The 16,797-nt window shown below is 40.4% G+C and overlaps 1 protein-coding gene across 5 annotated transcripts in view; it reads right to left on the reverse strand.

Annotated features, from left to right (window-relative positions):
• AKAP6 (A-kinase anchoring protein 6) overlaps positions 1-16,797 on the reverse strand; it is a 599,671-nt gene that overhangs the window by 253,894 nt on the left and 328,980 nt on the right. For all 5 annotated transcript variants that reach the window (XM_086363674.1, XM_086363676.1, XM_086363675.1 and 2 more), the window contains one exon: positions 123-245. In XM_086363674.1, coding sequence (XP_086219800.1) covers positions 123-245 — 123 coding nt within the window. The remainder of the gene's footprint in view (positions 1-122; positions 246-16,797) is intronic.

The raw sequence follows: 16,797 nt of genomic DNA on the forward strand, positions 1-16,797 counted from the left end.
AAACTTGGTTTATTAGCATATAATGACTTCTGATAAGTAAAATCAACATTCTCCATAAATAAACAAGGACCACATTAAAATTCTTCCCTAACCAACATTAAGAGCAATGCAGTCTTGCTTACCAAGTGTGTCTCCAGGTACAGTTTTAGGCTATCCGTCTCTGCTTTAGGAGGTGTCCAATTTTCAGTGGTTTCCATGGCTTCGTTTAACCATTGAATAAATTCATCCAGTTTGTTTACAAACCCCTTGTGACAGAAAAGGGGGGAAAAGAACAAGAAAAGCATGTTAATAGGTTATTTTTTAAAGCCAATCTTGAAAATTCCATACCTCATGGATGGTAAAACTGATACCACGGCAGTCCCATCCTATGTCCACACTGTACAACAAAATTCCCACCATTCCTGCCACTGAACTCTGTTAAAATGGAAAGAAACTGCTCATGATACCACTATGGTTTTTTCCCTAGGAAAGATTTTGCTTTTTTTTTTGAGGAATTTAGACTGGACTGCAGGGTGTCATTGGAAAGGTGACCCTCAAATCATCAAAACATTTCTGGGTGTCTGACAAGAGCCCCCTCACTAAAAAGTCAGGTCAAGTCTGCCAGGAACCTGGCTTTGGGGGATAAAGTAAAGATGGTGTTCTTTACTTAGAAGCCCAAGGAGTTGAGGTGCCTTAACTGAAGGAGAGATCCATTTTTAAATCACATAAGTGTTTAAAGGGACTTGGATGAGTTCTACTGACAGCTCAAATGTCTGTGATTGAGTCTGGGTTCTAAGAAACTAAAAAAGGTACAGGACCAAGGAACAAATGTAAACGCCTAACTTTGGGTGTGTCCTGGACATCAGAAAAAAAAAAAAAAAATTCTTGGCTAAGAAGCACAATTCACAATAACCTTGCAAATTTTCAAATGGTGGTTACAAAAATGTATTGGCCATTTAAAAGAACACATCTGTGGAAACAGAAAATATTTTGAAAAAAATGAAAGCCCAGCTCTGAATCTTAAGGGAAGGAAATGGGGCTGCCCACCGGCTTGCCATGGCTGGGTAAACAGCACCACCTGGAGGTCGAAAGGAGGAAGGACAGGCTTCTGTATTTGAACTCACTGAGATGGCTTGGGATGCTAGTTAACTAACTTAACCTGTTCTTCAGAGTTACCTTTTGATTATCTTTGATTAATATTTTAATACTTAACTGGTGAGTTAACTTGCAATAAAAATCTAAGCACTCCTCATTATCAGGGGAAATTTTAGCTTTCCACCTTCCCTCCTACTTATGTAGAATATAAGAATATAAATAGAATTTATGAAGGCAAGTGATACTAAAGTCCATCTGATTTCTGAAACTTTTGTCACCTGCTATTTCTCCACCTCTCTCAGCCTGTTTCTGTGTGGTGTGTCAACCAGTGTTCTGTGAAGTGGACAGACAGATCTATTCTCGTATCATGAGAGGATATTCTTAGAGAAACCAAAGAGGCTCCACTCTATACACTGAGCTATGCAACGTGCAGGAGAATTCACATTTGGATGCAGAAAAACGAATATTTGATGTTCATCTTCAGAAGCTCTGCTAGAGTCTTCATGGTGAGAATGAAGGAAAATGAGGCTGACGTAAGTAACAACATGAGAAAATGACAAAAAAATGCAAAATTTTACTTATTTTGTAATATAAATCAAATCCTAGTAAAATAGATACTGGCCTTTCATTCATTCTTTTTAAGCTTTTATGTATTTATTTCTGTCTGTGCTGGGTCTTCACTGCTGCTGCACAGGCTTTCTCTAGTTGTGGCCAGAGGGGCCACTCTCTGGTTGCGGGGCATGAACTTCTCCCTGCAGCGGCTTCTCTTCTTACAGAGCATGGGCTCTGGAGTGCAGGCTCAGCAGCTGCGAAGCACGGGCTTAGTTGCTCCACGGCGTGTGGGATCTTCCTGGACTAGGGATTGAACATGTATCCCCTACACTGGCAGGAGGATTCTTAAGCACTGGACCACCAGGGAAGTCCCTTATTCATTCTTTCAACAAATATTTATTAAGCAGCTGCTTTGTGTGAAGCACACTGCTGGACAGTACTGGGAACAAAAAGATAAATATCAGTGAAGTAAAAATATCAGCAGAACAGAAAGCATGTCTAAGCACTGGCTTACTGAATTCTGGTCATTTCAATCAGTAGAAAAAGTTAAACCACCAATAGAGTTGAGACACGTACCTGAACTTTTTTGTGAAACTTCTTCTGCCTGTATCAGAATTCTGTCTGCACCTAAGTTTGTCTCTGTTCTTAGTATCTGACCTGCCTGTTTCTCTCATATTCTGAGTTTACGCTTATTTACCTGGAGAGTCAAAGACGACTATAAAAATCAGATTTTCTTCATAACACAATTCAAGGCTGCACTACACAAAAAGCACATTTTACACACGTTCACCTCACTGCTACAGACTGAGTTACAAGCCTTTGAAAGGCCACATTTTAGTTTTCCTCAAACTCCTGTATCTCATCTATTCCATCTCTCTCTCTTGCCATTTTCTACCACCAGTTACCTTACTGTTCCTTCTTGGCCCTTCTGCCATTATCTTTCTCTGCCTCCCTGCCAAGCACCCCAGGGGCACACTGAGGGTGACCCAGGCCACAGGCACCAGTCCTCCTGGGCCAGCCCCTTAACTGTCTCCTTATGGGTGTATTCCTTGCTGTATTCATATCTGATACATGTTCTGAGAGTCTGATAACTGAAGCCAAGCCAGCATTCCACCTGCAGAAGAAACCTTGGTCATCCAACTTGGGAGAAAATGGAACAGCCACTAGCCTGTTATCACCAGTAACAGCGCACTTCCCACTTTCAAACCATCTGCTGGAGGAATCAAATTATTTACATTTTGAAAGTTCCTTAATGAGATGAAACTTTCTAATGCATGAATTTTTTTAAAGGCTAAGAAGCACAGTGAAAGTATATAAAAATGTACACTTACAAGTTTGTGTAAAATAACTTGCTAAAGCCCTCAGTTAACATACATTTGAAGATTACATTTGCAAGGAAAATAAAAGGTTGAGTCCTGCAAATAGCTACACTCATGACAGGTTAAAAATACCCATTATTAATCCTCCTACACTGTTGGTGGGTAAACAGGTACAGCCACTACAGAAAACAGTGTCAAGGTTCCCTTTAAAAGCTAAAAATAGAGCTACCGTATGACCCAGCAATCCCACTCCCAGGCATATACCCATGAAAAAAGAAAACTCTAATTTGAAAAGATGCATGCACCCCAATGTTCATAGCAGCACTATTTACAATAGCCAAGATGTGGAAGCAATCTAAGTACCCAATGACAGATGAATGGATAAAGAAGAAGTGGTGTGTGTGTGTGTGTGTGTGTGTATATAATGGAATACCTCTCGGCCACAAAAAGTATGGCATATTGTCATTTGCAGCAACATGGATGAACTTACAACTTATCATAGTACGTGAGTTAAACCAGACAAAGAAATAGTATATAATATCACCTATACATGAAATCTAAAAAATAACACAAATGAGTCTATTTACAAAACAAACAGATTCACAGACATAGGAAGCTAATTTACAGTCACCAAGAGGAAAGTGGGGGGTGGGGATAAAGTGGGGAAAAGAGGGAGAAATTAGGAGTACAGGATTAACAAATGCACGCTACCACATATAAGAGAGACAATAAGGATTTTCTGTATAGCACAAGGAACTATAGTCAACATCCTATAATATCCTATAATGAAAAATATATATCTGAATCACTTTGTTGTAAACCTAGAACTAACACAATATGGTAAACCAACTATATTCCAATTTTATAAAGAATACTCACTGTTTCTTTTATTTTCCTATTTCTCTTCTGTGACAAACCTAGTCTGGTTGACTAGAAACTGTGGGGGTGATTACTGTTGCCCTTTGACGAGACTGCTGTGTGCGGCTAGGACAGAAACAGAGCTTTCCCTGCATCAGACACGGGACCAGGAAAGAGCAACACAGTAGAAAATAAGACATGGTCCCCCTGCCTTGTGTTGTTAAAAGTCTGGGGGTAATCTTTTTTAATAGAATTACATGATTTTTAGAACAAATTGAAATTGAAAACTATTTCAATAAAAGAGGAAAGGGGTATAAAATAGGAAGCAGATACTTGGGTTGTCAACACAAATCTGTGAAGTGGTGCTGATTATGGTCATTTTACAGATGAGGAAACTGAGGGTCAAAGAAGGTGGGTGCCTAGCCTGGAGGCAGAGCTGGACTCTGAGTCCACATCCCATTCCAGAGTCTGTTCCTCCCACGGTACCACAGCGCCCTCAGAAACAGTGCTCCGAGAGACGTATTACCAGACCCAGATGATGGAGAAGAAACACTTGTTCCCACTCTCACATTCTTAGCACTGAGATTAAAACTCAAAAAAGTCCCCCCCCCCACCTCACATTCAGTATTTTCTGTTAATTTTTCTGAAACGGGATCTCTGATGAGAATAGGGACTTTTAAAAAAATCTTTTTTTTTTTTAGCAAGCAAAAATTTGCTTGATATTTTATTTTTGCTTGTAATTTGCTTGTAAATTTTATTTTTATAGAAAATTTAAACCAAAATTTTAAGGCAGCACATGCTTAAGCAAGCCCATCCCATCAGTGCCTCAATTACAGATGAGTTTGACTCAGTTCAATCAGAGAGGAGACAGCTCTTAGTCCTCAGGAGGTAGTTTAACCAGTGAGCTGAGCTGCCAATGTCCTCTTGGTGTTTACTGTTTGGATATATGTGAACATGTGTGTGTTCATCCCGAGAAGGATGCACATTTCTTGGTGGACACAGAAATCAAGTATGTTGTCTGACCTAGCCCAGATCACGTTAACTACCTTCAGAGAGGGACATGCTGAAAAGCATCAGAAAGTGAACTATTTTCAGTGTATTTTTGAAACTAGAAAAGGTCAGCTTCTGCTGTTAAAACTTTTTAAACCATTCAAAAGTATTTACCCCTTTCTTAGTGTTCCAAGATTAAAGGATTCCATGAATGACCTTATCTGAACAATGCTGCTGATGCTGTGTCACTTCAGTCGTGTCCAACTCTGTGCGACCCCACAGACGGCAGCCCACCAGGCTCCCCTGTCCCTGGGATTCTCCAGGCAAGAACAATGCTAGCTGAAACAATAAGTAATCCTCATATAGCACTCACTAAGCCTGGCATGCTACAGTCCATGGGGTTGCGAAGGGTTGGACACAGCTTGGCTTCTGAACAACAACAAACATGCCAGGACCATTTAAAAGCAATATACAATAGATCATCAAGCCAGACTTTAAAATATATTTTCTCTTGAAATCTTCACATAAACCCCTAATGGATGTCCCCATTTCCATCTTATCAATGCAGAAACTGAATTTCAGAGTCACCAAGTAGGGTCATAAAGACCCTGTGAGGTGGGTGCTACTGTCGCCCCCATTTTACAAATAAGAAGATGGAGGCCCCGAGAAATAAGGAGACATGCCCCATGCCATGTGGCTAGAAGGTGGTGGACTCAGCACCTGAATCCAGAGAGCCCAGCTGGCACCATGTGAAATCATGAAAGACCAGCTGATCTAATGATTTGCCTAAGTCCCTGGCAGAAATTAGAACTTGAAAAACATTTAAATGAGGATTAATCATGATGACAGGAGAAGGTATATTAAAAGGTGGGGAGAGGAGGAACATGCTTATCATGAACCAGTGCAGATAATATTAAGAGAACAGCTGTTACAACCAGACAAAACTGAACTTAATTCCAGGCTCTATCTGTCTCTTACTAACAGTATAAACTAAACGAGCTACTTGGTGCCTCTGAAATTCAGTTTCTTCATTGGTAAGATAGGAATGGGGATATCCATTAGGGGTTTATGTGAAGATTTCAGGAGAAATAGATATTTTAAAGTCTGGTTTGATAAACAATTTTTAAAAACCATTTCTAATGAACAGGTTCCACTTTGATCTTTTATGTCATTCGCTCAAAACATTTTGGTTATTCACTAAGCATACAGCATCTTGCTGGCTGTCACAGGGAAGATGGAAAGAAAAGTTCCCCCCACAGTCATAATATGAGAGGTGGCATTGACTGCTCTGGGCATGCAGAGGGGGTCGTAACTTGTCTCAGGTCATCACATGAGGTGATGTGGCAGGGGCAGCATCTGAATCTGCAGGTGAGCAAAGATTTCCCTACTTCTTATCCCACCTGCTGGTCCTGAAGGGATCATGCTTCTCTATTTAAACAGCACACACTTTAAGGATAATCTGGCTTCATTTTTCAAACTAGGACAAATGCTTTGGAGCCAGTCTTCTTTACATTAACAATCAGTACCAATGAGTAATTGCAATCCTCTTATCTTACCCAAAAGGAAGGTTTATTTAGGTTCTGGCAGCTGGTAAAATTAGAACTCTACTTATAAGCAAAATTATGCATTGAGATTTAATATGTGTATTCACCAACATATGGGACTTCCCTGGTAGCTCAAGCTGATAAAGAATCCTACAATGCACGAGGGAAGATCCCCTGGAGAAAGGATAGGCTACCCAGTATTTTGGGGCTTCCCTGGGGCTCAGATTATAAAGAATCCACCCACAATGCAGGAGACTTGAGTTTGATCCCTGGTTGGGAAGATCCCCTGGAGGAGGGTATGGCAACCCACTCCAGTATTCTTGCCTGGAGAATCCTCATGGACAGAGAAGCCTGGAGGGCTACAGTCCATGGGGTCGCAAACAGTCAGACACAACTGAGTGACTAAGCACAGCACCAAGATATGGGCTTCCCAGGTGGCACCAGTGGTCAAGAACCCACCTGCCAATGCAGGAGACATAAGAGATGCAGGTTTGAACCCTGGATCAGGAAGATCCCCTGGAGGAGGGCATGGCAACCCACCTCAGCATTCTTGCCTGGAGAATCCCATGGAAAGAAGAGCCTGACAGGCTATAGTCCATAGGGTCACAAAGAGTTGGACACGACTGAAGTAACTTCGCACACCCACTACCAACATATATATTTAACCTTCCATTTTTGCTTATATACCTAATTCTTATATGAAATGACTAATTTAGCTTTTTACACAATAGCTGTCAAATGCAATTCACCTTTCCCAGCCACATATCTGTGTATATAATGTGCTACCAAGACTCAGAGGCTCAAGATCAAATGAAAGGGAATTAAAAGAGATACTTTGAACTCTACCAACTTACACATTTACCCACATTCCTACCTATCAAATCCAACACAGTACAAGTAATTGACAGAAGGGAGGATATGGTACATGCTTTTAGAAGAAAGATTGAAGAGAAAATGAAATGCTTTAAGGCAGTTTTAACTCTGTTGCCATAAGAAAACTCAAATACTGAAATGTTTTATGAAATATTTAGCTTCTCTTCTAAAGGTTGAATGAAATGTCTTTAGAATTTGAAAATATTCCTAATATAACTATACCAGAATAAAGGCTGTCAGTTGGAAAGAGAATAAAAAGGGCAAAGAATGGTATTATTTTAAACTGGCCGGGTGAGATGTCTTATTCTGAACTCAGTATCATGAGTATGATAAACTGAGCTGAATCTCTAATTCCTTCAAATACTAATGACAGTGGTTTCAACTGGGAAAAGAAGAGCCCAGAAAGATCCCTGACTCTCATAATGGGAAAGGCTTTCCTCCAGCATCCAAAGGCTTTGACTTCAGTTACTCCCTGTTCTTTAGTTGCTAAGACACGTCTGATTCTGTGACCCCATGGGCTGCAGCCCACCAGGCTCTTCTGTCCATGGGATTTTCCAAGCAAGAATACTGGAGTGGGTCAGTTACTCCCTACTTATTTATAAAAAGAAATAGTCAATGTTAAGGGCAAAACAAGTTTGGAATGCATATCATCAAGGTCTAATAAAGATGGGAATGAATAAAAGAGGAATAAACTGGAACTCATAATAAGTTAATATTAACTGAGTACCTATTATGTGCCGGGCACTTATGTATTATACTTACAACTACTCTATGCTGTAAGGGTCCCACACTCTCCGTTTTACAGAGAACACTGACGCACAAACTCAAATGCTTACAACTGTCAGGAGTGAAGCTGGGGACCCTCCCACAGAGCTGTGCTCACTGACTCTGTGCGACACATTGTCCCCAGCACCCGCAATGTTCCAGAGGCACGGGCTCAGTAGATCAGGCCATCTTTATCTGCCTCTGAATCCCAAACAAGGACCCAAGTTGCTCTCACTTTAGAATTTAGGATTATGATTGTTTCATGGTTTACTTGTAGGCTTTTTATATCCAGTGTTATAAATAACAGTACTTAACATTTGGGTGCTGACTATCTACCAACTATTCTTCTGATAACTTGTGTAGTCACTTAATCTTCGCAAATGTCTCTACTGTACAGATGAAGAGGCTGAAGCACAGAGGAGTTATGTAATTTATTCAAGGTCATAAAGCCATTAAATAGCTATTAAGTAGTTTTGTTCCAGGGCCCAAGATCTAAACCACTAAGCCACAGTCTTTGTAAGCAGACTTGCCCTCGTGGGGTTCACAGAAAGAAAAACAAAGGACAGAACATTCACTGTTGTCTGCTCTTACTTCTCAAGCCTCCGTGAGAACCACAGTCCGTGCCACAAGACGCCAACGTTCCCATCACCACCACCTGTGTTTTAGATAATTCTCCCTTCTTCACACTATTTTCCGTCCTCCTTTGCTCCTTTTTCTTTAAGAAAGGGCTAATTTTGTATTGACATTAGATGAACATTTACTATTATATAGAATCTTATAAATATTACTTGGAAATATATAACAAAAATATAGGCATTGTAGACATGTTATATAGACAAGAGCTCACATATAAACTTTCTATAGAAGACATATAAACATTATATAGAAAAAAGGAAATATTTTATTGAGATTGGATGAATATTTTCCTTAGCAAGTATTTTTGTTCATTTTTATTGGAGTAGAGCTGCTTTACAATGTTGACTGCTGTTTCTCTTTCGCTTTTTCCTTCTCTTTCCTCTACTCCTTGCCCCTCCCCTCTCTTGTTCTTCATTTTTCTCTTCCTTTTTCGCTCTTCTCTTCCTTCCTCTCCTCCTCCCTCTTCCTTGTCATTCCTTCTCTCTTCTTCTGCAGCTCAAAGTCTCCCCCAACCATGTTGCGGCTAATCAATCACTTTTAATAAACATTTCCCCATATGTCCATACAGTTTTAATGAAAAGGACAGTTTCCTCGACACTGAAATACAGAGCTGAAATGATATAATCCCATGTTTAGATGGAAATACTTTCCTGAATAGTAAAACCTCCTTGTAAATCTAATAACTGGAACAAGAATGCATGGAACTAGATGGGGGTGCTTTTAGATGCTAAAAATTTTCAGAAGATTATCTGTGATTGTTTAAATAGCCTAAATTTTCTCTAAAGAACATACAGTTCTTTAGTAATAACAAAGTTATTGCTTTAGAAAAAAAAATGGAATTCAGTGTAGAGAATTTATCACACTGGATGAGCAAGAAAACAGCCAACTTTCTACCAGAGAACTTCAGAGCATCAAGTCGGTAAAGGGTAACAACGCAGCCACTGTACTATCAGTGGAGCCAAGAAGATAGAAAATAGCATTATCTAAACACATCTGCTTGCAAAGAACAAGAGTTCCCATGCACGTTAGAAGCACAGACCCAGTCTTCAAAAGCCCCTCAGATCCCAGGTAGTTCAATGTCTTACAGGTAAGGAAACTGAGGCTCAGAAAGCTCAGCTACTTGACTGGTAACAGACCCGTAGGCAGCTGAGGCAGAAGAACTCAGGGGTTGTGTCCTCAAGTACAGAGCTCTAATATTGTCCATTTTTAAGTTTTCATGAATGTCTTATGGGGTAAAAAAATTTCTAGAATTAAAACAAAGACAGAATTAGAGTTTAAAAAAATAATGTAGAATTCCAGAGTTCTGTTGGCTTAGCTAATTGGGTATGCTATCTGATTGGGTGGCACTAGGCCAGATGAAAACCAATAGAGGACACTGAGAGGAGCCAAGAACACTCTTGGCAGATAAAGTCCAATAGAGAACAACTCATTATGAGAAATCTAAGTCGCTGAGCATGGCTAATGTTCTGGAGGCAAACAGGGAAACTGAGAGTGAGGTTGAAGAGTCTAAGCCAGGAGCCGGGCATATACACTGCACTCTCAAGTTGGGGCTTGATCCTAAGAACAATGAGGGTGTCACTGCGGTTCTGCAGCAGAAGAGAGAGAATCTGATCATCATCTTAGAAGACTCACTCTGACTGCAGTGTGGAGAGTGGATTGGCTGGTGTTGGGCTGAGATCAGAAAAGCCAGTTGAAAGGCTACTACCCTAACTCCTGTGAGGGCTAGACTGAGGCAGAAGCAGTGGGTATGGAGGGAACATGCAGGATTGCAGAGAGAGAAGTTAACACAGACAGGAACAGTTGAATTTGATAGATAAAAAAAATTGGGGAAATCTGTTACAATCTGATATGACTTCTAGATTTCAATTTTGGTTGAAGGTACTATTCTCTGAAAGAAGCAGTAAGATATTCAGAAGGAAGAAGTCATTTTACATGGTCTTAGATAGCATGTGAGAGGTAAGGAACAAGATCTAGGTTAGAGAAAGCATCATACGGGTGGTGCTGGAGACCACGGGCAGGGATGAGAACCCAGGAACAGTGTGGAGAGGCATATCTACTGGGTGTCTTCCACAGACTGAGGCCCCACAGTGTAATGCTCTTAATTTTATTCACCCCAGACCCTCATTATGTGTCTGTCTCAGTGGTTCTTGACACTGGCTGTGTCCCCAAATCAACTGTAAAATATACCAGATTCAGAGAAGGGAAATCTTCCTCAAAGTCCATCAAGGCTACAAAGATAAACAGCCAACAGCTGAGAGGCACTCGAAACATACTCATGTTGTTCGTGGTGGGGGAAAAAAGTACTCACTGCCCTTTTGTGACAAGCTAGCAAAATCCGGCAGAGAAGGCAATGGCAAACCACTCCAGTACTCTTGCCTGGAAAATCCCATGGGCAGAGGAGCCTGGTAGGCTGCAGTCCATGGGGTCGCAAAGAGTTGGACATGACTAAACGACTTCACTTTCACTTTTCACTTTCACACATTGGAGAAGGAAATGGCAACCCACTCCAGTGTTCTTGCCTGGAGAATCCCAGGGACGGGGGAGCCTGGTGGGCTGCCATCTATGGGGTTGCGCAGAGTTGGACACGACTGAAGCGATTTGGCGGCAGCTGCAGCAGCAGCAAAATCCGGTATTAGTAAGAAAACAAAATGTGCTAATAGGAAGCACCAGACCGCCTCACCTGCCTCTTGAGAAATCTGTACGCAGGTCAAGAAGCAACAGTTAGAACTGGACATCGAACAACAGACCGGTTCCAATCGGGAAAGGAGTACATCAAGGCTGTATATTGTCACCCTGCTTATTTAACTTATATGCAAAATATATCATGAGAAATGCTGGGCTGGATGAAGCACAAGCTGGAATCAAGATTGCCTGGAGGAATATCAATAACCTTAGATATGCAGATGACATCACACTTATGGCAGAAAGTGAAGAAGAACTAAAGAGCTTCTTGATGAAAGTGAAAGAGGAGAGTGAAAAAGTTGGCTTAAAACTCAACATTCAGAAAACTAAGATCATGGCATCTAGTCCCATCACTTCATGGCAAATAGATGGGGAAACAGTGACAGACTTTATTTTTGGGGGCTCCAAAATCACTGCAGATGGTGACTGCAGTCATGAAATTAGAAGACATTTGCTCCTTGGAATAAAAGTTATGACCAACCTAGACAGCATTTTAAAAAGCAGAGATATTACTTTGCCAACAAAGGCCCATCTAGTCAAAGCTATGGTTTTTCCAGTGGTCATGTATGGATGTGAGAGTAGTACTATAAAGAAAGCTGAAAGCAGAAGAGTTGATGCTTTTGAACTGTGTTGTTGGAGAAGACTCTTGAGAGTCCCTTGGACTGCAAGGAGATCCAACCAGTCCATCCTAAAGTAATTCAGTCCTGAATATTCATTGGAAGGACTGATGCTGAAGCTGAAACTCCAATACTTTGGCCACCTGATGCGAAGAACTGACTCATTTGAAAAGACCCTGATGCTGGGAAAGATTGAAGGTGGGAGGAGAAGGGGACGACAGAGGATGAGATGGTTGGATGGCATCACCAACTCAATCGATATGAGTCTGAGTAAACTCTGGGAGTTGGTGATGAACAGGGAATCCTGGCGTGCTGCAGTCCATGGGGTCGCAAAGAGTCGGACATGACTGAGCGACTGAACTGAACTGAACAGAATAGAAAGTACTCCTGGGAGAGGCATGTTCCAATTGTAAAATGAGGGAAATGAGGTGGACAACTTCTCATGCCTTTCTGACTGTTACCATCTCTGGTTCTTGCACACAGAGCCTCTTTCAAAGCCAGAGATGCTCATATGATTTCCCCGTTCTCTTCTAGTTGAACGGGAAACTGTCCTTTGGTGACTTCTGCACACCTTCCCAACGTCATCTACTCCTCTCACTACACCCATCCTTTAAGATTCAGCTTCAAGGCTCCTCTCCCAGCAAACCATCCTGACCTAGCACTCTCTCTCCAACACGCTTTCTTACTTTTTCCATCTTTTGCACTCAGGGTTCTGATGGACAATTGTAAACCTCCTGGAGATACTTCCTTTTTCTTCCCATAAATCATAATGATCTTCCCCTGGCTAAAGAGTGCTGTGGGAATTATTATTTATAAGCACAAAATTATAAATACATATTATAAATATGTATAAATACAAATTACACATAAATAAGTATGTATTATTTATAAGGATGCTGGGTGGCAATATTATAAACGAGAAGTTTGTATTTATCTGAACACATATTCACAGCATAAATTCCTCTACATAAACTTCCTAACGTGTCAGAGAAGTGCATTAACTAAAATTATTGGGCCAATTAGAGAAGAATCATCTCTAATGCAACAAAAGAATCATTTGTCAAGGCAGGAGGCTCAGAGTCTCACCGAGAAGAGGGGTGCAGGAATCTAGGGTGACTATCACAGATCCCAGGAAGGAGGAGGGGTGGCCTTAACCACAGTGGGTGGGTGTTGAGTAGGAGGTTGAGGCTTCATAATAACCAAGATGGCTGAAGGTAGGAGGAGAGAATAGGGTGGTGGCATCCGATCCCAAAAGGCCAGAGCCACCTGCATACAAACAGCTACTGAGGCCTCAGCCCTCCTGTCTCATAATAGTAATAGTAACAATGACAACCACAGGAGCGAACATTTATTAAATGCTTAGTACATGCCAGGTACTATTCTGAGCTCTTTAAACATTTTAACACATTTAATCGTTTAAAAAAAAAAAAAACTGTATGTGGAAGATACATTTTTAACTTATTTTGCAAGGGAAAAAAACTGGGGCAAGAGAGATCAAGTCACTGGCTCGAGATACACAGAACCACATCAACCTGAAAAATGCAAAGTACCTGGGCCTGAACTTACAAGCAGCACCTGTCCTGGGTAAAGTTGCTTATCCACCATGAAAATCTCAGGCCAATCATCTTCATATGATGAGATCAATAGCCTGACATGATGACATCATGTGTGACCTTGACACAGAACCCACACTTGGAATCATCTGCCCCCACACTGATTAAAATTTTAAAAGTTAATTTTAAGACATCACAACATGTCAAGATGAATGTTTCCAATCTGCTTCATTTAGCTGAACTTACTTACTATAAATCAGCCTAATCCATATCTAACTCTTACTTGTTTTAGTCACATTGTCCCTAGCCTCTTGGCATCTTAGAAGCTCTAGCCAGGCCCTAGACTCCTCTAGGATGCCTGGTTCTTCTCATGCTAGAAATGCAGCATGCATAGTTTTATACCACCGGGCTCATTAATGTCACAGCCCCACACTCACTCACCATTAGGGTCTTCTAAAGAGAATTCACCCAGGATTCCATGGAACAGAAAGAAATTCCATGTTGAAGTGATATATTCTAGCGAGTATTTTACAGAGAAATGGCTGCATCTCTTAGTTATGCCTCTTAATCTCATAACATTTCAGAACTGAGAGGTATCTTAGAGGTCAGCCCGTTCAGTTTCTCTACTAATGTTTATTTTTTGAAACTGAGGCTTGAGGGCTAAAGTTTCTAAGGTCACAATGCTACACAGGGGAAGAATTAATATTCTTATTCTAAAATTAAGATTATTCTTTCTATTATTGTGGATGCTAATGCCTTGAATTCACAGGAAAGGTCACAATCATGACAAGACTAGTATTCATGTACTGTTGGAGTCTACCATGAGCTAGTGCTCTTTGTAACTTCATACAACAAACTGTGCAGTGACAAACATAATTAATATCCCATTTTAGAGACTAAGAGATTTAAACAGTAAACGTTGAGTGATGTATTCACGTTTTCATAATTAAACAATGGGGGGCTATGAACTGAGCTCAAAGTTCCTGCCTTTCAGTCTGTACACTTGAGTAAATTACTAACTTCTCTATGTATCTCTGACCTCATTGGTAAAATGTGGATAAAATAAGAGTGTATTCATCACAGAGATATTTTTTTCTTGAGAATTAATGTGATGATGTGTTAAATGAATGAAACTCTTAGCATCTTGCCTGACGTGGTAAGTGGGTAATAAATGTCAAGGCTTTATGTTTTTTTTTAATCACTATCTTTCTAAAACATCATACTGTTAACACAGAGTAATTACTTTAGGCTTAAGGATAAAGAAGGGTTCACTAATGCCCTAATAATTATTGTAATTGAATTAAAATTGCAACACTGAGTTTATTCCTCTTTTGATTTTCATCATCATAGAAATACTTGCTGTCAAATGAGGTTAGGAACTTTTATCATCCTGACACAACAAAAACCAATTTAATCATACCTTTTTTATACCAAGAAAAGAACAAAGAACTATTTTCATATTAATATTTAAAACTGCAAACAAAAAACTGCACCTTCCTTATAATACACTTCAGAAGCTCAAAATCAGCTGCACTGACTGGATGCAGCCTCATGGTGGTGCTAAACCACCATATAAAGCCTGGAGCTCCAGCTAAGGATCTGCAGAAACCAAACTGACACAGGACTGAAACATTCCTACTGAGTTAACCAGGAAGGTATTTGCTTTGAATTCCTACAGTTCTCTACAAACCTTGAGCAATGACCTTGACATACTGTCCCGACAAATCCATTAGTAATGCTGATTCAGTTTTTTCCCCTGGCATTGCAACAAATAAAATATACACATATATAATATTAGCCATAAAAACATCTGTGTAGCTTTATTTTTTAATGTTGTATTAATTGAGATTCTCAACATGGATTTGGCCACAGCATGTGCATACAAGATAATATTTACCTCTGCCCCATTCATCTATTGTAGATCTTAATTTCATATGTCCCTTGGAACCATTTATTAAAGTTCTTATATCTCTCAGCCCCCAAATCTTAGCTTGAAATCTCAACTCTTGACCTTCTTCCTCCACTATCTCATTTTTTAAAAGCCACAAAACTAGACTGATTTGCCCTTCATAGCATAACCCACCTCTCTTCATTTTCCTTAACTGACTTCCATAACCGTAGTTCAGACCCTTTTATGATATATGCAAGTTGTTGCAACAACCTTCAAAATTAGCCTTACAGCATTAGCTCCCAACCTCGACTGAACATCAGAACTGCATGAAGGAGCTTTAAAAAATACCCATCCCTTGGGAATCTGCTTTAATAGCTTTGGGTGGAGCCTAAAGTTGGAATTTTCTTTTCAAAGCTCCCAGTCATTATAATGTGCAGCCACAATCAAGAACCACGTCACCACAGGTGTATCTAGCACACCATGGTCACGTTAACCTTAAACTATAAACTATCTGGGCCAAACATTTGAGTAATTTCTCCTCATCAGAAAGATTGCAAATAAGGGACTTGAAGGCCAAGCTGGATTTAGAAAAGGCAGAGGAACCAGAGATCAAATTGCCAACATCCATTGGATCACAGAAAAAGCAAGAGAGTTCAAGAAAAACATGTACTTCTGCTTTATTGACTACGCCAAAGCCTTTGACTGTGTGGATCACAACACACTGTGGAAAATTCTTCAAGACATGGGAGAAGCAGACCCCCTGAACTGCCTCCTGAGAAATTTATAGGCAGATCAAGAACCAAGAGTTGGAACCAGACATGGAACAACAGACTGGTTCCAAATTGGGAAAGGAGTACGTCAAGGCTGTATATTGTCACCCTGCTTATTTAACTTATATGCAGAGTACGTCATGTGAAATGCCAGGCTGGATGAAACACGAGCTGGAATCAAGATTGCCGGGAGAAATATCAATAACCTCAGATACGCAGATGGCACCACCCTTATGGCAGAAAGTAAAGAGGGACTAAAGATCCTCTTGATGAAAGTGAAAGAGGAGAGTGAAAAAGCTGGCTTAAAACACAACATTCAAAACACTAAGATCATGGCATCCGGTCCCATCACTTCATGGCAAATAGATGGGGAATCAATGGAAACAGTGAGAGATTTTATTTTGGGGGCCTCCAAAATCACTGCAAATGGTGACACAGCCATAAAGTTAAACGACACTTACTTCTTGGAAGAAAAGCTGTGACCAACCCAGACAGCATATTAAAAAGCAGAGACATTACTTTGCCTACAAAGATCCGTCTAGTAAAAGCTATGGTTTTTCCAGTAGTCATGTATGGATGTGAGAGTTGGACTATAAAGAAAGCTGAGCACTGAAGAATTGATGCTTTTGAACTGTGGTGCTGGAGAAGACTCTTGAGAGTCCCTTGGACTGCA

The sequence above is a fragment of the Bos grunniens genome, chromosome 21, assembly GCF_055505025.1.
Source record: "Bos grunniens cultivar Pamir isolate PY7600 chromosome 21, Bosgru_T2T1.0, whole genome shotgun sequence".
Lineage (NCBI taxonomy): Eukaryota > Metazoa > Chordata > Mammalia > Artiodactyla > Bovidae > Bos > Bos grunniens.